The sequence below is a fragment of the Erythrolamprus reginae genome, chromosome 13 (genome assembly GCF_031021105.1).
Source record: "Erythrolamprus reginae isolate rEryReg1 chromosome 13, rEryReg1.hap1, whole genome shotgun sequence".
Classification (NCBI taxonomy): domain Eukaryota; kingdom Metazoa; phylum Chordata; class Lepidosauria; order Squamata; family Dipsadidae; genus Erythrolamprus; species Erythrolamprus reginae.
In genome coordinates, this window is record NC_091962.1 from 6667322 (window position 1) to 6691614 (window position 24293).

The 24293-nt window shown below is 41.1% G+C and overlaps 1 protein-coding gene across 2 annotated transcripts; it reads right to left on the minus strand.

Moving 5' to 3' along the window:
- Positions 1 to 1950: 1950 nt before the first annotated feature.
- On the minus strand, positions 1951 to 24293 carry FIBP (FGF1 intracellular binding protein). Of its 2 annotated transcripts, XM_070766078.1 has the most exons (11): positions 24209 to 24293; positions 23116 to 23267; positions 21031 to 21229; positions 17259 to 17385; positions 15866 to 15966; positions 11460 to 11593; positions 11169 to 11277; positions 9060 to 9123; positions 8387 to 8473; positions 4080 to 4177; positions 1951 to 2271 (listed from the first exon to the last, which is right to left on the minus strand). In XM_070766078.1, the coding sequence occupies exons 2-11, from the start codon at positions 23198 to 23200 to the stop codon at positions 2202 to 2204; spliced, it is 1074 nt and encodes a 357-aa protein (XP_070622179.1). In that variant the 5' UTR covers positions 23201 to 23267; positions 24209 to 24293; the 3' UTR covers positions 1951 to 2201. The 2 variants fall into 2 exon arrangements, with proteins under 2 accessions (XP_070622179.1, XP_070622180.1); XM_070766079.1 differs by lacking the exon at positions 24209 to 24293 and having other exon boundaries at positions 23116 to 23277.

Genomic DNA, 24293 nt, shown 5'->3' on the forward strand with positions numbered 1-24293 from the left:
ATTTTTAAGCTACTTTCTCTCTAATCTCATCTAATACATTTCGGCCGTGTGCTTCAATCCTCTCCATCCATCGTTCCATCCTTCCTTCCCTCCCTCCCTCCTTCCTTCCTTCTTTCCTTTCCTTCCTTCTTTTCTTTCTTTCCTTCCTTTCCTTCCTTCTTTCTTTCCTTCCTTTCCTTCCTTCTTTCTTTCCTTTCCTTCCTTCTTTCCTTCCCTCTTTCCTTTCCTTCCTTCCCTTCCTTCTTTCCTTCCTTCCTCTCTCTCTTTCTTGGATTTGTATGCCATCCTTCTCCAAGGATTCCAGGTGGCTATAATTATAAGAATTATAATTTCATGTATATTTCTTAACCCCAATTAATATAATAATTAAAAAGAAAAAAACCCTAATTATATATCTTCAAACATTCCCATTCATATCAACTAAATCCTAAATTACATCTAACCATAACAATAATATTATGGGGAGGGGGGTTCAAAACTATATCAATTCAAGGGCATAAATCCAATTAATTTCTCATACTGATTAGCATATAGGTATGTGGGGTTTAATCGTGGTGCATCTTCAGCAGTCAGGCCTTTCTATCTCAATTAGCCTGATTAATAAGAATTCCTTTTAGTAGGTAAGAAAATTTGATAGTATCCTGCTCTATTTGTATTTTTTACTGTAAACACAGTGTAATCACCATGTCCTAGTCTATTTTATATCACTGTAAACCCAGTGTAATCATCATGCCCTAAACCAGGGATAGGCAAAGTTGGCTCTTTTATGACATGTGGACTTTAGTTCCCAGAATTCTTGAGATAGCATGGTTGGCTCAGGAATTCTGGGAGTTGAAGTCCACAAGTCATAGAAAAGCCAACTTTGCCTACCCCTGCCCTAGTCTATTTTATTACCACTGTAAACTCAGTGTAATCATCCTGCCCTAGTCTATTTTATATCACTGTAAACCCAGTGTAATCATCCTGCCCTAGTCTATTTTATATCTATTCTGAAAGCGATAGAATAGCCAAATGCAGAGTTTGAAGGCAACTTGGGGGCGTCATCTACTCCAACAACCTGCTCAGGCAGGAGATCCTCTACCATTTCAACAGCAGGGTTACTCTAAACATTTTGAAAGGGAGGTAGTGGGGAGGGGGGTATTTGAGTCAAAAATTGGAGGTTTTCAAAGAGGGGGTGGACGGGTAGGTGAATGGAAAGGTTGGATATGAAGAGGTCAGGGTGATTAAGGTAGTGATTTTTCAACTCAGGTGGGGTGGACTTCAATTCCCAGAATTCCCCAGCCGTCATGTTAAGAGTTGAAGTCTACCCATCTTGAAACATGCTGGCTGGAGGATTCTGGGAGTTGAAGTCCACCCCTCTTAAAGCATAATTAATCATAAAACACTGGCCATGATTAGGATAACGTAGAATTGAAAAGGAAATTTCGATGATAGAAACATAGAAGTCTGGCGGCAGAAAAAGACCTCATGGTCCATCTAGTCTGCCCTTATACTCTTCTCTGTATTTTATCTTAGGAGGGATATATGTTTATCCCAGGCATGTTTAAATTCAGTTACTGTGGATTTACCAACCACGTCTGCTGGAAGTTTGTTCCAAGGATCTACTACTCTTTCAGTAAAATAATATTTTCTCAGGTTGCTTTTGATCTTTCCCCCAACTAACTTCAGATTGTGTCCTGTATTAGTGTATTAGTGAAATTGTATTTTAAGAATTTGTGTTTTACATGTGCATTTTTCTTAATGTTTTGTCCTTTGTGTTTTTACGTTGCGTTGTTAAAATTGGAAATTTCAATTTAATTTTTTTTAAAAACAAAATTCAATTTAATTTTTTTTATTTTAATTTTTTTAAAAAAATTATTATTATTAATTTTATTTATATATATATATATATTAAAAAGACTCAGTGCTTCTAATTCAACCGGGCAGCCAAAAATCAAGCCATGGGCCAGCTTGAAACGAAACAGATTCTTTATTTCATCCAAGCAAAAACAAAAGAACCGACAGCTCAAAATAATTGACTAGTCCTCATTGTCAAAATGAAGGGGAACAAAAAACATGATGGGGAGGATGAGCTTGGGGTTACGGGTGCGAGGAGAGCAGTCCCAGAGGAATGCTTTGGCCTTGAGCGTGCCTCTCCTGAAATAAATATTAATATCTTTTTTTATTTTTTTAAAAAATAAAAAAAATAAAAATTGTGGGGTTTAATCGTGGTACATCTTCAGCAGACAGGCCTTCAGAGTGCTCATGTATCGTTCCCAAAGTACTTGATGCCTGCAAGAGGAGAAAGCCAGAGGTCTGAAAAAGTTGGGAGAATTGAAAACAAATGAAACTAGTCCTCGACTTACAACAATTCATTGAGTGACCATCCAGAGTTACGACAACGCTGGGGGGGGGGGGGATTGACATATTACCATTTTTCACACTTAACAATTATTGCAGCTTCTCCAGGGACACCTGGTCAAAATCCAGATGGATGGCCCCGACTCACATTTATGACGGTTGTGATGTCCCAGGGGGATCACTTGAGTCCCCTTTTGCGACCTTCCGACCAGCAAAGTCAATGGGGAAACCAGATTCACTTAACGTAGTAATTTAACAGCGGCCAGAAAGGTCGTAAAACAGAGCCCAAACCCCCCTCACTTCGCAAGTGCCTTGCTTAGCGTCGTACATTTTGGGCTCGGGGTGGTGGTGGTCGTAAGTCAAGATCTAGCTACGAAAAACAACTTTTGTTTGACCGAAGAAAAATTCTGCCTGCAAAGCAGGGCTTGACTTGCAAGCGACTGTTCAAAGTTATGAACGCCGTTGGGAAAAAAGTGACCAACCGCTGGTCCTCGGACTTATGACCGCCGATGCATCCCTCTGGTCATGTGACAGTGGGATGCTGCAAAATGATTGTACATGGATTTCATGGCTGCAGAGGGGGCCTGCCCTCCAGGACTTTGAAACTGTGTCCTAAGTCCCCTTTTTCGGGGCGAGTCGTAACTTTGAACGGCCGCTGGATGACCAGTCGTTAAGTCGAGGACTTCCTGTGACACAAGAAGCTGTGCCAATACAGATAGCGCTGAATTTGATTGATTTTAAATATACAGTGATACCTCGTCTTACAAACTTAATTCGTTCCGTGACCAGGTTCGTAAGACGAAGCAATTTTCCCCATAGGAATGAATGTAAAAGCAAATAATGTGTGCAACACATCCCAAAATCACACCTTTTGCCTTGCGCCGCTGGGAATCCCCGCCTCCGGACTTCCGTTGCCAGCCGAAGCGCAGAGATTCCCCTGAGGCTCCCCTCGCTGGGAAACCCCACCTCCAGACTTCCGTTGCCAGCCATTTTTGCGGGCGCTGCTGTGAATCCCAGCGAGGGGAGTCCCAGGGGAATCCCCGCGCTTTGGCTGACAACGGAAGTCCGGAGGCGGGGCATCCCAGCGACGGCGGCTCGGGTTCGTAAGTTGAAAATAGTTCGTAGGAAGAGGCAAAAAAATCTTAAGCATCGGGTTCGTATCACGAAAAGTTCATATGAAGAGGGCTTCGTAAGACGAGGCATCACTGTATTGGGTTTTTTAGCTTACATAGTTTTTTAATTAATTAGATTTGTCTTTGTATTCACTGTTTTATATTGTATTCTGTGAGCCGCCCCGAGTCTTCGGAGAGGGGCGGTATACAATAATAATAATAATAATAATAATAATAATAATAATAATAATAATAGTCCTTGACTTACAACAGTCCATTTAGTGACCGTTCACAGTTAAAATGGCACCGAAGAGAGTGACTTGTGACTATTTTTCACATTTGGGACCGTTGGAGCATCGCCGAGGCCAACGTGATTGACGTTCGGATACTTGTCAACCGACTCACACTTACGATGGGTCGCAGACAGTGTCCCAGGGTCATGTGACCCCCTTTGGCGACTTTCGGACAAATCCAGTTTAACAATGGCACCAATTCGCCCCTTAACAAATGGGGTCTCGCGCAAACAAAACTCGCTTTAAAAACAAGGTCACACTCGATGGGAATTTTGGGGCGAGGAGTACCTATACCGTGTCAATGCGGTGTGCAAAAGGCTTTTTTTTTACCCACCTGAACACTTCCAACGAGTGTGCGCAGGCTGTGTAGTGGGTCAGGAACAGTTGCACATCGTTGGAGGTCCATTTGTCGGACCGAAACGGTTCTACAAACTTTGGAATTAAAAAAAAGAAAATTTATTTAGTTATTATTATTTATTATTTTATTGGATTTGTATGCCGCCTCTCTCCGCAGACTCAGGGCGGCTAACAACAACGATAAAAAACAGCATGTACAATCCAATTAATAAAACAACTGAAAACCCTTATTATAAAAAAACCAAACATACACACAAACATACCATGCATAACTTGTAATGGCCTAGGGGGAAGGAATATCTTAACTCCCCCATGCCTGGTGAATCTTGAGTAATTTGCGAAAGACAAGGAGGGCGGGGGCCGTTCTAATCTCAGGGGGGAGCTGGTTCCAGAGGGCCGGGGCCGCCACAGAGAAGGCTCTTCCCCTGGGGCCCGCCAAACGACATTGTTTGGTCGACGGGACCCGGAGAAGGCCAACTCTGTGGGACCTTATCGGCCGCTGGGATTCGTGCATTAGAAGGCAGTTCCGGATGTATTTTTTTAAAAAACTTTACTTTCCTCATAGGAAAAGTGATAAGAACTTGTTGAAGGTATATAACTCAGTCAGCATTAAAATATTTCAAGATGATCTGAATCGACTGAAATATTTTAACGTTGATTGAAACAAGGCGGAACAAGTGTATATATAAAATTAATAACCAGGACAAATTCTTTACACCGACTGTCAGAAATAAGTTTATTTCTGAGATAATACAGTAGAACCCCTAGATACGAGCATAATTCGTTCCATAAGGGAGCTTGTATCGTATTCTGGAACAAATAACTTTTTTCCCTTCCGAGATCACCAAAAGCAAGGATTCTTGTGCCACCTAGTGGATGCTCGGCTCGTATCCCAAATTTGAGCTCGGAACTAGAACAGAAATGTCTCTCCCCTCGTGGCTCGTATCTTGAAATACTCGCATGTAGAGCAGCTCGTATCTAGAGGTACTACTGTATTACAATTCAAGAAAATGGTTGGTAACCATTTATTTATTTATTTATTAGATTTGTATGCCGCCCCTCTCCGTAGACTCGGGGCGGAAAGGCTAGTGTAAGCCATAATAAGTATGCAATCATGGGTTTGCAAATTGTGCTGCAACCTGATTGGCTGTAACCTATATATAAAGAGTAACACCCTTGCATGGGTGTGGTTTGTGCTTTGGTGGTTTGTGCTGGGTGGTTTGTTCTAGTGGTTGGTGGTTTGTGAGTTGAAACATAGGAACATAGAAGACTGACGGCAGAAAAAGACCTCATGATCCATCTAGTCTGCCCTTATACTATTTCCTGTGTTTTATCTTAGGATGGATATATGTTTATCCCAGGCATGTTTAAATTCGGTTACTGTGGATTTATCTACCACGTCTGCTGGAAGTTTGTTCCAAGGATCTACTACTCTTTCAGTAAAATAATATTTTCTCACGTTGCTTTTGATCTTTCCCCCAACTAACTTCAGATTGTGTCCCCTTGTCCTTGTGTTCACCTTCCTATTAAAAACACTTCCCTCCCGTACCTTATTTAACCCTTTCACATATTTAAATGTTTCGATCATGTCCCCCCTTTTCCTTCTGTCCTCCAGACTATACAGATTGAGTTGGTGGTTTAGTGCTTAGTGGTTTGTGAGTGGTTGCAGTGATGGATATAGCATTGTGATAGTTTATTTAGGGAGACCTTTTCTGCTAAGAAAATAATAATAATAATAATAATTATTATTATTATTATTATTATTATTATTATTATTATTATTATTATTATTATTTATTAGACTTGTATGCCGCCCCTCTCCGCAGACTCGGGGAGGCTCTCAACAAGAATAGTAACAATATAACAATGCAACAAATCTAATATTTTAAAAACCTCTAAAAAACCCATCATTAAAACCATACAACACAAGCATGCATAAACTATATAAGTCTGGGGGAGGTGTCTCAATTCCCCCATGCCTGGTGATACAGGTGGGTCTTAAGCAATTTACCAAAGACAAGGAGGGTAAAATGTATTTTTAACAAGAAAGCTTGCTGTAGTGTTTCTCATTAAACACGTCAACTAGGTATAGTTGTAAACTGTGGCTAGTTGGTGAAGTTAGCGCAAAACTCTCCCCCAACAGTAACAGCCGTAAAAAAGCCTTCTCTGTGGCGGCCCCGACCCTCTGGAACCAGCTCCCCCCTGAGATTAGGATTGCCCCCACCCTCCCTGCCTTTCGTAAACTCCTTAAAACCCACCTCTGTCGTCAGGCATGGGGGAACTAAAACATCTCCCCCTTGCCCATGTTGTTTTGCCGTTTGATTGATTGACTATGTGCCTGTTTTTATATATATTGGGATTGTTTTATGAATTTTTTTAAAACTTAAAATTGTAATTAGATTGGTGGGCATTGGATTTGTGACTATGTACTGTTTTTATTATTGTTGTGAGCCGCCCCGAGTTTGCGGAGAGGGGCGGCATATAAATCCAATAAATCCAATAAATCCAATCTAATCTAATCTAATTATTTTCTCACGTTGCTTCTGATCTCTCCCCCAGCTAACCTCAGATTGTGCCCCCTTGTCCTTGGGTTCACTTTCCTATTAAAAACACTTAGAAACATAGAAACATAGAAGATTGATGGCAGAAAAAAGACCTCATGGTCCATCTAGTCTGCCCTTATACTATTTCCTGTATTTTTATCTAAGGATGGATCTAGGTTTATCCCAGGCATGTTTAAATTCAGTCACTGTGGACTGAAATATTTCAACTTCAATACCTTTTTTCTATTTTTTCCTTTCTTTCCCCCCCCTGTTGTTCTGTAGATGTGCTTGTGTTAATGTTTGTTTGTGTGTTGTATTTGTGTATATTATTTGTGTATGGTTGTAAAAAAAAAAGTGATCATTTACGAGCACTGAAAAGCAGCAATTGGGCTCAGACACTATCGCCCCGCCCCGCAGTTTAGGTTTGGAAAAGGGGCAGGGGCTGTGTTCCCAGAAAGAGGAGGAGACTTGGAGAAAGACCCCGGATCCCAGGAAATCAGGGGCCACCCAAAACGAGTCCGGGTGGATTCGACGCAGGGCCTAAAGGGGCCTTTGGGTGGGTTAAACATCTTCTCTTACTTTCATATGAATATTTAAATTATATTTAAAGCCGCCCTGAGTCTGCAGAGAGGGGCGGCATACAAATCTTAATAATAATAATAATAATAATAATAATAATAATAATAATAATAATAATAATAATAAATCCTGAATGAATTGGAGGAAGCCTCATCCGCAGTTTCTGAGATCCTGTGATTCTCTGGGAGAGTATTTCTCAATCTTCGCAACTTTTCCGATGGGTGGACTTCAACTCCCAGAGTTCCCTAGCCAACTGTGTTGACTGGAGATTTCTGGGAGTTGAAGTCCACCACTTTAAAGCATGCTGGCTGGGGGATTCTGGGAGTGGAAGTACACCCATCTTAAAGCATGCTGGCTGGGGGATTCTGGGAGTTGAAGCCCACCCATCTTAAAGGATGCTGGCTGGGGGATTCTGGGAGTGGAAGTCCACCCCTTTTAAAGCATGCTGGCTGGGGGATTCTGGGAGTTGAAGTCCACCCATCTTAAAGCATGCTGGCTGGGGGATTCTGGGAGTGGAAGTCCACCCATCTTAAAGCATGCTGGCTGGGGGATTCTGGGAGTTGAAGCCCACCCATCTTAAAGGATGCTGGCTGGGGGATTCTGGGAGTGGAAGTCCACCCCTTTTAAAGCATGCTGGCTGGGGGATTCTGGGAGTTGAAGTCCACCCATCTTAAAGCATGCTGGCTGGGGGATTCTGGAAGTTGAAGTCCACCCATCTTAAAGCATGCTGGCTGGGGGATTCTGGGAGTGGAAGTCCACCCATCTTAAAGCATGCTGGCTGGGGGATTCTGGGAGTGAAAGTCCACCCATCTTAAAGCATGCTGGCTGGGGGATTCTGGGAGTGGAAGTCCACCCATCTTAAAGCATGCTGGCTGGGGGATTCTGGGAGTGGAAGTCCACCCATCTTAAAGCATGCTGGCTGGGGGATTCTGGGAGTTGAAGTCCACCCATCTTAAAGCATGCTGGCTGGGGGATTCTGGGAGTGGAAGTCCACCCCTTTTAAAGCATGCTGGCTGGGGGATTCTGGGAGTTGAAGTCTGCCCACAATGTTTAACCAGGCCAGACGGGGAATCCTGAGAGTTGGAAGTCTAGTTCTAAAAAGTATAAAAGTTAGGCCGCTCTAAACCCACCTTCCCAGGGCCAGGGAACTGACTCACGCTACCTTTTCCACGAGGTCAATGAAAAAATCCCGGACGTCTTTGCTGTGGGTGAGCTTCGAAGCGATGTTGATCAAAGCCCGACTGAGATTCTGTAATGAGAGATGGGCAGCTATATAAATTTGATTAAAATAACAAAAACAAAATAAAACAAAGTGAAATAAAAATAACATATAAAATAAAATATATGTACCAATGCAAATAAAATATAACAAATGTAAACTAGGACAGTGTTCCCAAACCTTAGCAATTTAGAAGATGAGTGGACTTCAACACCCAGAATTCCCTAGCCAGCCAATGTTGGCTGTGGAATTCTGGGAGTTGAAGTCCACTCACCTTAAAGGATGCTGGCTAGGAATTCTGGGAGTTGAGGTCCACTCACCTTGACACATTGCAGCAGAAAACCCTTTTAAGCGTTTTTGTTTTTAATCTTTTCTACAAAATCCACATTTTGTGGTTCAACTGAAAGATGTTTTCCGCACCTCCCCAAAGCACAATGGCTCCCCCATGTGGCCGGTCGATAAATAACAGCTAGCAAGCGTTTTTTGATTTATATGATTCTGGAGAAAAACTCAGGTCCTCTCCAGTTTTTTCCCCTCTATTACCTAACAAGGAGGTTGTAGAAACAAAATGAGGTGTTAACAGGATTCAAACCCTGGGCCTGGAAGCAGAACCCACCTTAAAATTGGCCTCCATCTCACTGAAGACCGAGATTTTCCCTCGCAGGGCTGTGCACACGAGGCTGCAGAGTTAAGTATAAAAAGGAAGAAGTAGGAAGAATTCAGGAAATTTAAGAGAACCCCCTCCCCAAAGTGCCTATTTCAAGGCTGGAGGGGACCTTGGAGGTCTTCTAGTCCAGTCCCCTGCTCACGCAGAAGATCCTGTATAATTCCAGACAAATGGATGTCCACTCTTTTCTTAAAAAAACTCTAGTGATAAAGCACACGTAACTTCTGGTGTCTAGCCATTCCACTGGTTAATTATTTTAAAACTATTTTAAAACTAAACTATTTCAAAACAAAACTATTCTAAAACTAAACTACATTCTGAAACTATTCTAAAACTAAACTATTTTAAAATTATTTTAAAACTATTTTAAGACATGACAAGCTTCTTCCCAAAACATGTAACCCTCCGAGATGGCAATTCTCCCCCAGCAAAGATTTAAAGTGAAAAATATAGGGAATCCTCAAGTTACGACTGTAATGGAGGCTGCCCACTTTGGCTGTAAGTCGAAACAGTTGTAAAACGGGGTTGACCAGAGGACCAGCAATGATTTTATAATGTGTTTGGGGTCTTGGCATATTCGGGTTTCTTCCCGTGTAGGATTTGGAAATTTCTGGCGACGTTTCGACGAGGTCCCACTCGTCATCTTCAGGCTGGTGCTTCTGTCCTTGTTCTAGGGCGAACACAGCGAGACCTGAGCTGCCTTCCTTCTATAAATACTGGTGGCTGGGTGTGGGCAATTGTTGAGCCATCAAACCACACCCAGCCACCAGTATTTATAGAAGGAAGGCAGCTCAGGTCTCGCTGTGTTCGCCCTAGAACAAGGACAGAAGCATCAGCCTGAAGATGACGAGTGGGACCTCGTCGAAACATCGCCAGAAATTTCCAAATCCTACACGGGAAGAAACCCGAATATACCAAGACCGTCATACCTGTACCTGTGAAAATCTACGAAAACATATATACCTGTCATACCTGTACCCGTGAAAATCTACGAACACATACATACATACACTGTATATTACTGTACATTATATAATAATATAATGGGTTTGTGAGCAAGGCCATTGTTTCTTAAGATGTGATTTTGCTGAAAATTGGAAATTAATTGTTGATTATTTGGCATAAAAACTGTGGTAAAACACAATGGCTCAAATGCTGGACGGAGAAAATGACCATACAGACGGCTTCATTGCTCAGCATTCAAAGGGTAACCCTGAACGGGTTGATAAAAGGACCAGCCATTAAGTCGAGGAGTTCGACTAGGCTTCTGCTCCTTCTCTCTCCAAATTGAGGGACAAGGTGCTAGTCCTCAGCGTTCTCCGAGGAATGAGACTGCCCTTAGCTTTGCTGTACCTCATCAAAGGAGCTTTGTTGCCTCCCTCTATGGCTGAGGGTTAACTGCTCAAAAGTCTTGGGACAGAATGAAAAATTGTATAAAAATGATATTTAATTCATAGCACATCCGGTTAGCTCCTAACAAACATATTTGCTTGCCTTGCAGGACAAGTGTAAAACTCTATAATTACTGTGGCCTGCCAGTGGGCCTTGCAGCTGATAGTGATGAGCCTTTATTCTGCTTCGTCTATCTTATCAAAAAAAACTTCTAGGCATTTTGCCAGGCATTTGAAACTTCTGGACACAACCATAAATAATTGCACTGGTCCGATTTAAGGCTTTGCTGAGGGTTGTTGGAGGGGTTTTTTGGTAAAAGATTGCTTTGAGATTTGTGTGTCTCTCCACTCCTAAGCCAGTTATTAGCAGTGGTTTATTGATTGAATTAAGTCCGTCCAAAAACGTTCGTCATGCAAAAATGCACGGTATGTTTGTGTGTGTGTTTGTTAATAAATGGGATTCTTTTTAAATCTTTTTAAATCTTTTAAATTTATTTGGATTGGTCACGATTTGCTGTATCTTGCTGTGAGCCGCCCCGAGTCTGCGGAGAAGGGCGGCATACAAATCTAAATAATAAAATAAATAATAAAATAGATAAAAATATTAATTTGCCTTGCGCCAAAGCTTTGAATATTCGGCCGAGCCCCCTTCCCAGGACCCGTATACCTCTTGTGCAGATCTAAAAGATCTTTGTCCGCAATCAGAACTTTTAACTCTTTCAGGCCCTGCAAAAATTCTTTATCCAAGTCGACGTCCATGTCGTCTACGTTGGTATCTGCCAGGGCGAATAAAAATGAGTCACTGATTGGTCTGTTTGTTTGTTTCTGCCTTTATTGCTTTATAAAGAAGCCTACAACATCGCTGTGGGTGTAACAGGCCCTGAATTCCCACTGGAGAATGGCCTACTCTACCCCCAGGTTACTCCCACCCCATACCCTGAAGGATCTGCCCTCTTACCCATCGCCCCCAAAGTCCAATTCTCGATCATCTGTTCAGCACAGTAAGCAAAATCTTCAAAGCTCAAATATTGTAATTTCTTCTTCCCAGTCTCAAAACGGCTGTTGGCGAAGAATACGATGGCGGCGTAGTCCCTGCGGAGGTTAGCGGGGTGGAGAAGATTTGGGGGGTTAAGCCAGGGTGTGTTTTGTGGGTGCGTGGCACACAAAAGCTGTATTTTTTTGCTCAAGAGGCAAAATGGCCCTCCCTCCAAGCTGAAGTTTAGATTAGGGGGAAAAAAATATTTCCTTATTTTATTTCTTTGGTGTTGTGGTTAGCTCTGGCCCAGCTCCTGCCCCAAGGACTGTGGATGTGGGGGAGACATCCACATGCTGCAGGCCTGTTTTGCCCCTGGTGGAATCTGCTGATGAAGGCTCCTCTGACCAAGAAGACATGAGTGACAGGGAGGAGGAGAGTGGGGCAGACAGCTCAGAATGAGATCAATTATCCTCCTTGGATTCAGAACAAGAGTTAATGATACAGCCACACATGCGGAGAGCGATGCATAGGCAACAACAACTGAGAGATTATTATCAAAGAAAATGAGGCCACCTGTGCTTGGGTGGGGCTGTGGTCATTAGTGAGGCTGCTATAAAGAGCAGCCTGTGGGTTTGGCCATTGCGGAGGATTATCTGATCCTTGTGTTTCGTGCCTGCTTTACTGACTTTGACCTTTTGTGTGCTGATTTTCCCCCGCTTTGAAACTAAACCAGGGCAAAGTGTGTTTCACTTTGTGAAAGAAGAAGGACTGTGAATTGCCTCACAGCTGCAAGCTAAGTATCACGGGACTGATAAGGGACTTGTACAAATTACCAGTTTGTTTGGAGACCAGTGCTCTTTGCTATCCCAAAAGAGGGCTTAGGTTAAGTGACTTTTCATTATAAAGAACATTGTTTTGAATTTTCAAACGTGTGTGTGTGTGTGTGTCTGAAATTTGTACCTGTGAATTTTTGGGAGGAGTCTACCAGGGAGCCCGACAGAACATTTGGGAGTGGGCCTTTGTCCACAACTTTGGGGGTGGTTTTTTGCATTCTGGACGTGCTCAGGAGCCCCTCCTCTAGCACGGAGGCCCACTGCTTTCAAATCTCTGCGTTCAGATTTCATGTTATGCCAGAGAACGGCATACAGTGAGGGGTTATGCGGACAAAAATTGTGTTTATTCTTTACCGAGATCTGTCCTCGTCTAATGGTGGGATCTACATCATTGTTATTATTTTTTATTATTATTATTTATTAGATTTGTATGCCGCCCCTCTCCGTAGACTCGGGGCGGCTCACAACAATAACAAGAACAATGTAAGAACAAATCTAATAATTATAAAAACGCTAAAAACCCCTTATTAAAAGCAAACATACACACAAACATACCATGTATAAACTGTATAGGCCCAGGGGAGATGTCTCAGTTCCCCCATGCCTGACGGCAGAGGTGGGTCTTAAGAACTTTACGAAAGGCAAGGAGGGTGGGGCAGTTCTAATCTCCGGGGGGAGCTGGTTCCAGAGGGTCGGGGCCGCCACAGAGAAAGCTCTTCTCCTGGGTCCCGCCAAACGACGTTGTTTAGTCGACGGGACCCGGAGAAGGCCAACTCTGTGGGACCTATCTGGTCGCTGGGATTCGTGCGGCAGAAGGCGGTCCCGGAGGTATTGTGTCTTAACCTTGGCAATGTGGACTTCAGACACCCAGAATTCCCCAGCCAGGAAGACTAGCGGGGAAGAAGAATTCTGGGAGTTGAAGTCTGCAGAGCTTAACAGTTGCTAAGAGTTGAGAAACATTAGGCCAGATCCATTTTTAATAACGGTGGACCTCAACTCAGATGCAGGCTAGGGGATTCTGGGAGTTGAAGTCCACATATCTTAAGGATGAGAGATACTGCTGGTAGTGTGTGTATGTGTGAGGCAGTGATGGGCTCCTACAAATACTGTCAGGTATGCAGAACCAGTTTGGTGCTGCAACCCAACAGGACCGACACAGACTTCAGAGGAGAATCAGAACTGCAGAAAAAACAATGGCTGCCAACCTGCCTTCCTTTGAGGACCTGTAGACTGCACGAGTCAAAAAGAGGGCGGGGAAAATATTTACTGACCCCTCACATCCTGGACACAAACTGTTTCAACTCCTACCCTCAAAACGTCGCTACAGAGCACTGCACACCAAGACAACTAGATACAAGAACAGTTTTTTTCCGAACGCCATCACTCTACTAAACAAATAATTCCCTCAACACTGTCAGACTTTCTACTAAATCTGCACTTTTATTCTACTAGTTTTTCTCATCATTCCTTTCACCCATTTCCTCCCATGTTGACTGTATGACTGTAACTTGTTGCTTATATCCTAAGATTTTTATTAATATTGCTTCTTCATTGCTTATTTGACCCCTATGACAATCATTAAGTGTTGTACCACATGATTCTTGACAAATGTATATTTTATTTTATGTACGCTGAGAGCATAGGCACCAAGACAAATTCCTTGTGTGTCCAATCACACTTGGCCAATAAAAATTCTATTCTATTCTATTCTAGAAATATTTTTATTTTTTTTTATTTTTTTCCCCTTCTGTACTCCGAGTATGTTTTTCCTACCGCAGTAAATGAGGTTGAATGTGTATAATTTCAGAAGAGCTGTGCGTGTGTGTGTACATACGCATACAGTTTATATAGTAGATAATGTATATTTTTGTGTGCCTGATAGTGTGTTTGATAATGTTTTGGCCTTAGATAATGTTCGACTTCTTTTTACCACTTTGTATTTATTTATATCGCACTCATATTGTTGTTGTAAGTCGCCTCGAGTCCTTCGGGATTGGGCAACATAGAAATTATTTTATACAACTTTAACGTTACTTCGCCTACTTTTCTTTTTTACAAACTACTCCTTTTATTCTATTTACTATCATTTATTATCTTTATAGGTTTCAATTAATATGGTAAGGCATACAAATGGAACAACAAGATATATATTATTATTAATAGTAATAAGATATAAATACTAACAATCAAAACAGTGAATTTTTGTTACAACGTAAGATATACAATTTTGAAATGTCATATCATGTAACAAATACCCCCACCTTTTTGATTTTATGTACCCCCCTTTTTTCTCCCCCCTATTTACCCCTTGTTATTTAATAAACTTTATTTATAAAAAAAGATAAAAGAAAATAAAAGAAATCGAATAAATAATAATAATAATAATACGTATGTACCCATATGGCATATATATATATAGAATTAAATAGTATAGTTTGGATGTTCAGTAATAGCAAATAGAGAGGGAAATTGTTTGGAAACTTCAGATCGTGCAGAATGCAGCTGTGAGAGCAATCGTGGGCTTCCCTAAATAGGCCCATGTTACACCAACACTCCGCAGTCTGCATTGGTTGCCGATCAGTTTCCGGTCACAATTCAAAGTGTTGGTTATGACCTATAAAGCCCTTCATGGCATCGGACCAGAATACATCCGGGACCGCCTTCTGCCGCACGAATCCCAGCGACCGGTTAGGTCCCACAGAGTTGGCCTTCTCCGGGTCCCATCAACTAAACAATGTCGTTTGGCGGGACCCAGGGGAAGAGCCTTCTCTGTGGCGGCCCCGGCCCTCTGGAACCAACTCCCCCCAGAGATTAGAATAGCCCCCCACCCTCCTTGCCTTTCGTAAGCTCCTTAAAACCCACCTCTGCCGTCAGGCATGGGGGAACTGAGATATTCTTTCCCCCTAGGCTGCTACAATTTATGCATGGTATGTTTGTATGTATGATTGGTTTTATAAGGGCTTTTAGCTGCTTTAGTATTGGATTGTCGCATGTTGTTTTTACCACTGTTGTTAGCCGCCCCGAGTCTACCGAGAGGGGCGGCATACAAATCCAATAAGTAAGTAAGTAAGTAAGTAAGTAAGTAAGTAAGTAAGTAAGTAAGTAAGTAAGTAAGTAAGTAAGTAAATAAATAAATAAATAAATAAATAAATCTCTTTGAGGCAAGGAGAGGCCAGGCACCCTAACCCTAACCGTTGACGTGAATGACATCAAGTTAGCCACCTTTAAGCCAGTCACATGACCTTTAAGCCCTGTCACATGATCGCCAAGCTACTCCCACCTGGTCACATGGCCGGCAAGCCACACCCACAAAACAAGCCACACCACAGTGTAGTAGTAAAAAAAAAATTGCAGTCCTTCAATGAGAGGGAGTGGAGGAAAAGAGAAGGAGGTAGAATGTGCGAGAAATCACAATGAATTCTATAGTGGATTGAATGTCCAGAAATTGTGATTCATAGAATCTTAGGGCTGGAAGGCACCTTAAAGGTCTTCTAGTCCAACCCTCCCAATAACTCTACCTTCAGCACACTACATCATGCAGGCTTATTTTCGTACCTGGCTAACCGATCGGAAAGCAAAAAGTGCTGCTGGATATTTTCTACTAGCGACCCGCGTAGTTCCTCCACGGCTTTGAAAACGCGCTTGAAATTGTCAAACTGAAATGGAAGGAGAGGGGGAAACCAATAATTGAAGCCATCGTGGGAGAGAAATCATACTAGCCTGGGGTTGCAAAAATAGATAAGATCTATAATAATAATAATAATAATAATAATAATAATAATAATAATAATAATAATAATAATAAATTTACTTATTTATTAGAAACCAGTAATTGAAGCCATCGTGGGAGAGAAATCATACTAGCCTGGGGTTGCAAAAATAGATAAGATCTATAATAATAATAATAATAATAATAATAATAATAATAAATTTACTTATTTATTAGAAACCAGTAATTTAAGCCATCGTGGGAGAGAAATCATACTAGGCAAAAATAGATAAGATCTATAATAATAATAATAATAATAATAATAATAATAATAATAATAAATTTACTTATTTATTAGAAACCAATAATTTAAGCCGGAGACAAATCATACTAGCCTGGGGTTGCAAAAATAGATAAGATCTATAATAATAATAATAATAATAATAATAATAATAATAATAATAATAATAATAATAAATTTATTTATTTATTTATTTATTTATTTATTTATTAGAAACCAATAATTTAAGCCAGAGACAAATCATACTAGCCTGGGGTTGCAAAAATAGATAAGATCTATAATAATAATAATAATAATAATTATTATTATTATTATTATTATTAATTTATTTATTTATTAGAAGCCAATAATTTAAGCCGGAGACAAATCATACTAGCCTGGGGTTGCAAAAATAGATAAGATCTCTAATAATAATAATAACAATAATAACAATAATAATAATAATAATTATTATTAGTTAGTTAGAATCTAAAATAACAATAATACATTTAAAAAGTCTAAAAAACAAGAAACCCCAAATACAGTATATGAAAACATACATACAGTCATATCATACACAAAAAAACTACATAGGCAGGGGGAGATGTTTCAGTTCCCACACGCTTGACGACAGAGGTGGGTTTTAAGGAGTTTACGAAAGGCAAGGAGGGTGGGGGCGGTTCTAATCTCCAGAGGGAGCTGATTCCAGAGGGTTGGAGCCGCCACAGACAAGGCTCTTCCCCTGGGTCCCTCCATCTAGAGGTTTTTGTCGGTAGAGGTGCCACTGTATTTTGTAGATTTCTACACACTTGTACTGTATTTATTATGTTGTAAGATGCCCCGAGTCGGTTGAGAAAGGAGGCATAGAAGTCTAATTAATTAATTAATAAAAATAAATAAATAAATAAATATTGAAAACAGACAAAAAGCTAGTTTTGGGAAATTGGGCGCCAACTTACCTGCCGGCGGCAACTTTTAAGCGTCACCCCAGTTTTGGCACTGATGTCATCCAGATCCTTCTTGGTTCCTTTGGATAGCTTTTTCCCCAGCACTTCACGGACAAAAGCAGCGTTGAAGGCATAGTACCTGGGAAGGAATAAAAACATGGCCACTGCAGGGGGTCCTCAACTTACGACGGTTCGTTTAGTGACTGGTTCATACTTACGACCGTTACTGTGGCCCAAGCAAAATCAACGGGGAAATCAGATTCGCTTAAACAGCTATGTTGCTAATTTATCAATTGCAACGATTCACTTAAACAACAGTGGCTAGAAGGAGGGTATAATGGGGCAAAAACTTAAAACAAATGTTTTACTTAACAAGAGATGTTTTGGGCTCAAGGGGTAGGACGGTGATGGCGAACCTTCTCTGAAAGAGCCTTCTCTGTGGCGGCCCCGTCCCTCTGGAATCAACTCCCCCCGGAGATTAGGATTGCCTCCACCCTCCTTGCCTTTCATAAATTGTTAAAAACCCATCTATGTCACTAGGCATGGGGAAATTAATGTACCCTTAGCTGTTTCGTTTTATGTATGGATTGCTTGGGTTGTATGATTGGTTTTTTTTAATAAGGGTTTTTTAAATTGTTTTAATATTGGATTTGTATATGATGTTTTACTTGTGAGTCGCTCCAAGTCCTCGGAGAGGGGCAGCATACAAATCTAATAAATTATTATTGTTGTTGTTATTATCATTATTATTATTATTATTGATTATATGATTGGGTTTTTTTAATAAGGGTTTTTAAAATTGTTTTAATATTGGATTTGTATATGATGTTTTACTTGTGAGTCGCTCCAAGTCCTCGGAGAGGGGCAGCATACAAATCTAATAAATTATTATTGTTGTTGTTATTATCATCATTATTATTATTATCATTGATTATATGATTGGGTTTTTTTAATAAGGGTTTTTTAAATTGTTTTAATATTGGATTTGTATATGATGTTTTACTTGTGAGTCGCTCCAAGTCCTCGGAGAGGGGCAGCATACAAATCTAATAAATTATTATTGTTGTTGTTATTATCATTATTATTATTATTATTGATTATATGATTGGGTTTTTTTAATAAGGGTTTTTTAAATTGTTTTAATATTGGATTTGTATATGATGTTTTACTTGTGAGTCGCTCCAAGTCCTCGGAGAGGGGCAGCATACAAATCTAATAAATTATTATTGTTGTTGTTATTATCATTATTATTATCATTGATTATATGATTGGGTTTTTTTAATAAGGTTTTTTTTAATTGTTTTAATATTGGATTTGTATATGATGTTTTACTTGTGAGTCGCTCCAAGTCCTCGGAGAGGGGCAGCATACAGATCTAATAAATTATTATTGTTGTTGTTATTATCATTATTATTATTATTATTGATTATATGATTGGGTTTTTTTAATAAGGGTTTTTAAAACTGTTTTAATATTGGATTTGTATATGATGTTTTACTTGTTGTGAGCTGCTCTGAATCCTCAGAGAGGGGCGGCATACAAATCTAATAAATTGTTGTTGTTATTGCGCATGCGCGAGTGCCCACACCCATAATTCAATGCCTGGGGAGGGCAAAAATAACTTCCCCTGCCACCCGTTGGCCCTCTGAAGGCCGGAAATGGCCTGTTTCCCAACTTCTGGTGGGCCCAGTAGGCTCATGTTTCACCTTCCCCAGACTCCAAAGGCTTCCCTGGAGCTGGGGAAGGATAAAAATACTTTCTCTCATCCCCCCGGAGGCTTTCTGGTAGCAAAAAACGCTCTCCCAGAGCCTCTGTGCAAACCAAAATTTAACTGGGCGGCATACATAGAATGCAGCTACGAGAGCAATCATGGGCTTCCCCAAATATGCCCATGTCACACCAACACTCCGCAGTCTGCATTGGTTGCCGATCAGTTTCCGGTCACAATTCAAAGTGTTGATTATGACCTATAAAGCCCTTCATGGCACCGGACCAGAATATCTCCAAGACCGCCTCCTGCCGCATGAATCCCAGCGGCCGATTAGGTCCCACAGAGTGGGCCTTCTCCGGGTCCCGTCGACCAAACAATGTCGTTTGGCGGGACCCAGGGGAAGAGCCTTCTCTGTGGCGGCCCCGGCCCTCTGGAATCAACTCCCTCCAGAGATTCGAATAGCCCCCACCTTCCCCGCCTTCCGTAAAATGCTCAAGACCCACTTTTGTCGCCAGGCGTGGGGATAATTACCATCTTTCCCCTTTTTATTATATTTTTGGCCTTGCTGCATGATAGATTAGGTTGAATGTGTGTGACTGCATAGCTAGGGGTTTTATTATGTTATTAATGTCTTTTAAATGGATCCAATTTTTTATTGTTAGATTTGTAATGTATTGTATTATTGTTATGTTGTGAGCAGCCCCGAGCCTTCGGAGAGGGGCGGCATACAAATCTAATAAACAATAACTACCAGGCATTCCCAAATCATATGCATAAACACTCCCTTATCTTGACACCCATGCCAATAGATATTCTTAACATTCTGCTGGGAGTATGCAAGTTGAACGGGTGTGTGATACCACTTATGTAGTATTTTCCTTCTCATTTCCCTAACCCTTGTATTCTTAATTTTCCTTACATTCTCCACTATATTCTTCATCTCTTGCACATCTACTTGTAATTCACCCTGCCACCACTTAGTCAATCCTTGGATCACACACCCGTCTGCCTGCGAAAACATCTTAGAAACATAGAAGACTGACGGCAGAAAAAGACCTCATGGTCCACCTAGTCTGCCCTTATACTATTTTCTGTATTTTATCTTAGGATGGATATATGTTTATCCCAGGCATGTTTAAATTCAGTTACTGTGGATTTACTAACCACGTCTGCTGGAAGTTTGTTCCAAGGATCTACTACTCTTTCAGTGAAATAATATTTTCTCATGTTGCTTTTGATCTTTCCCCCAACTAACTTCAGATTGTGTCCCCTTGTTCTTGTGTTCACTTTTCTATTAAAAACACTTCCCTCCTGGACCTTATTTAACCCTTTAACATATTTAAATGTTTCGATCATGTCCCCCCTTTGCCTTCTGTCCTCCAGACTCTACAGATTGAGTTCATGAAGTCTTTCCTGATAAAGTTTTATGCTTAAGACCTTCCACCATTCTTGTAGCCCGTTTTTGGACCCGTTCAATTTTGTCAATATCTTTTTGTAGGTGAGGTCTCCAGAACTGGACACAGTATTCCAAATGGGGTCTCACCAGCGCTCTATATAAGGGGATCACAATCTCCCTCTTCCTGCTTGTTATACCTCTAGCTATGCAGCCAAGCATCCTACTTGCTTTCCCTACCGCCTGACTGCACTGTTCACCCATTTTGAGACTCTCAGAAATCACTACCCCTAAATCCTTCTCTTCTGAAGTATTAGCTAACACAGAACTGCCAATACAATACTCAGATTGAGGATTCTTTTTCCCCAAGTGCATTATTTTACATTTGGAAACATTCAACTGCATTTTCCATTGCTTTGACTGTTTATCTAGTAAAGCTAAATCATTTACCATATTACAGACGCCTCCAATCTTGTTTGCTGTGTATTACTAGTTTTTGTGATAATGAATAATAATAATAATAATAATAATAATAATAATAATAATATCTTATATATCTTACTTGCTTGTGCCTTGGTGCCCTCACTCGTTTCTATTATTATTTTCTCTAATTCTATCTCCTCTCTAGGTAGTGCGTTTTTCATTCTCCCTTTCATTCGGATATTTGCATGCTAGCCCACCTTTCAATCAGCATTGTCTGACGGCACGGCGGGATCTGGAAAAGCAGCTGGTTCAGCAACTTGGGGGGAGAATGGAGAAGACGTTCCAGCATGTAGAAGGTGCGGTAGTGGTCCATGGTGTCGCTCTGGAGGACGTCAACTGTGGTGCCGGTTTGCTCCAAGATGCCCGAACGCAGCCGAAGAGAGACGGCATCGTCGACTGAGGAAAAGCCAAGAGGGTAAAAGTTTGTCTCAAGAAGTGAGGATTCGCACCAGGGGAGATTTGTGGATTGCAAACATTTGTGCCTGGCTTGAAAGGCTAACGTGACCAATCGCACGGGTGGCTCAGTGGCTAAGAAAGCTGAGCTTGTCAGGCGAAAGGTCGGCAGTTCGAATCCCTAGTGCAGTGTAAGGAACTCCTGTGACTTGGCCCAGCTTCTGCTAACATAGCCGTTCGAAAGCATGTAAAAGTAGACATGTGTTACAAGCTTTGGTGGGAAGGTAACGGAGTGTTCTGTGCGCCTTTGGCATTTAGTAATAGCGGCCACATGACCACAGAGATGAGCACTGCCCCCTAGAGTCAGGAACAACTAGCACATATGTGCAAGAGTAATCTCTACCCGTACCTAACCCATCACAGCTGAGAAAAAGCATGCACCGAGCCACAATGAAACACATGCAACAATCCAGTTCATGTTTTCTTAGGTTGCCAGGATTGGGAATGGAATGGAATAGAATAGAATGGAATAGAATAGAACGGAATAGAATTCTTTATTGGCCAAGGGTGATTGGACACACAAGGAATTTGTCTTTGGTGCAGATGCTCTCAGTGTACATAAAAGAAGATACAGTTGTCAAAAATCATGAGGTACAACACTAATGATTGTCATAGGGGTCAAATGAGCAATCAGGAAACAATCAAATTAATAAAAATCTTAAGGATACAAGTTACAGTCATACAGTTATAAGTGGGAGGAGATGGGTGATAGAAATGAGAAAAAAATTAGTAGTAATAGTAGTGCAGACTTAGTAAATAGTTTGACAGTGTTGAGGGAATTATTTGTTAAGCAGAGTGATAGCATTTATGAATAAACTGTTTTTGTGTCTAATTGTCTTAATGTGCAGTGCTCTATAGTGACATTTTGAGGGCAGGAAATCATTTAACTCCAGAGTTTCTCAAACGTGGGGTGGACTTCAACACCCATTCAATCCACCCCCCAATTCCCTAACCAGCATGCTCTAAGATAGGAAGACTTGAATTGCTAGCTGGAGAATTCTGAGAGATAACGTTCGCCCATCTTAAAGCATGCTGATTGGGGGATTCTGGGAGTTGAAGTCCACACGGCTTAAAATTGCCAAAGTTGGGAACCCCTGCCTTAGATCAGGGTGTCACAACCTTGGCAGCTTTAAGATGAGCCAGCATCCTTTAACAGGGTTAGACTTCAACCATAGTTCCCTCTAAGCTGAGCAGTGAGCAATCGCTCACTTAAAAATCATCATCAACTCAGAGTTTTCCAAACCTGCCCAGAAGCCGAGAGGGAAAGAGTGAGAGGGAAGGAGAGAGAGAGGAAGAGAGGAAGAGAGAGAAACAGATAGAAAAAAGAGAGGAAGGAAAAGAGAAAGAAACAGAATGGGAGTAAGGAAGAGAGAAAGAAAATCAAAATCTAGTTTGAAACTAGCTCAACTATTTAAGTGGCATTTTGATATTGATAGAGTTGCCCTATTATGAGATCACTGTTATAGACACAGAGTACAGTATTTTATTTTGAAATTCTCTGAGGCAAAACAGGGTGGGTTTTTTATTTGTTTGTTTGTTTATTTATTTATTATTTCTGTGCCGCCCAGACCCGAAGGGACTGCCGCTCAGACACTATACTTTTCCGCCCACTCCCAAAAACAATTAGAGGGAACACTGACTTCAACTCCCAAAAATGCCCAACTAGGGGATTTTAAGATGGGTGGATTTCAACTCCCAGAGTTCCCCCAACCAACTCAGGAATTCTGGGAGTTGAAGTCCTCTCACCTTTTAAGTTAGGCTGAGAAACAGCGTTTTGTATTGTATTTTTCATGAGAAACAGACAACAGATGTGAAGGACTGAGGCTTACCAGAATATCCATCTAGCCACAACTGATAGACTTCTTCATCGATCAAGGTGGTGTTCCCCACAAAAATGTCGAGATTGCTGGTCATGATTAATGGAGTCCCTCCCTTCTGGACTGGAATCTCTTGCTACCACCATCAAGCTGCACCTCACAACCTGCAAAGAAAGCAGAAGAGTCAAGTTTCTAATCCATAAGCTCTTTTCCACCTCTGATACCTTGGCAGCCACAGCAAACTCTACCCAATAATTCTTCCCTCATTCGGAGTTTTCCCAGCATGGTTGTAAGTTCTTGTGTTTTATGGTGTTTGGGGAAATAGCCAGATGCCCACAAAATATTGAATGGAAGGATTGGATTTAAAAACAAAACCACTCCAGTCTCCACAGAAAGGAAGATGGGAGAATAGTTAAACCCCTGTCCGAAAACAAACGTAAATGTTGTCGCAATGTATAGAATGCATTATTATTTTTCATATTTATTTAAAATGGGGCATTGTCAAAATCCTGCTCAGTTTTGTCACATTTTGGGGGGGAGGGTAGAACCCTTTAAACAAAATAAATTATTATTATTAATATAATAACTTTTTATAAAAGTTTAAAAACGTTTTCCAAAGAAAAGGATGGGGATTCAATCATAGGAAAGAATGCACTCTAGGAAAAGCACAGGACTTATTTTTAAATGTTATTTTGATAAAATGTTATTTTATCAAAAATCCGATTAATATTCATAATAGCATTAATTATAAAATTGTATTTCATTATTTATAATCAAATTTATGACTATAAAATTAATAATAACATGTTGCCCTCTTTTCTTGAATGCCCTTCTTGTGCTTTTATTATCCCTTCCTCGTTTTACAGGGTTGCCAGCCATTCTGCTCCCTTGAGGGAGGGAAGAAGCGAGGCACTCTGTACATGCTCTGAGGCACCCAAGCCTTGGAAGACAGGAAACCCGCCCCCCCTTGCTGGATAGAGCTTCCCCGTTTCTTTCCGGCTCGTTCAGCGGCCCATCTCCACCCAAAAAGCCCGGGCAGCCAAGCCCCAAACGGCCCCCCTCGATATCCATCCATTTCTCCCCTTTTCAGCTGCAAAAAACCCACCAGCGGCCATTTGCAGCTATTTTAGATAGAGCCCTTTCACGTGACCAACTCAGGGCAGAATCTCTTCCGGGTCGCAGCCTGCCTG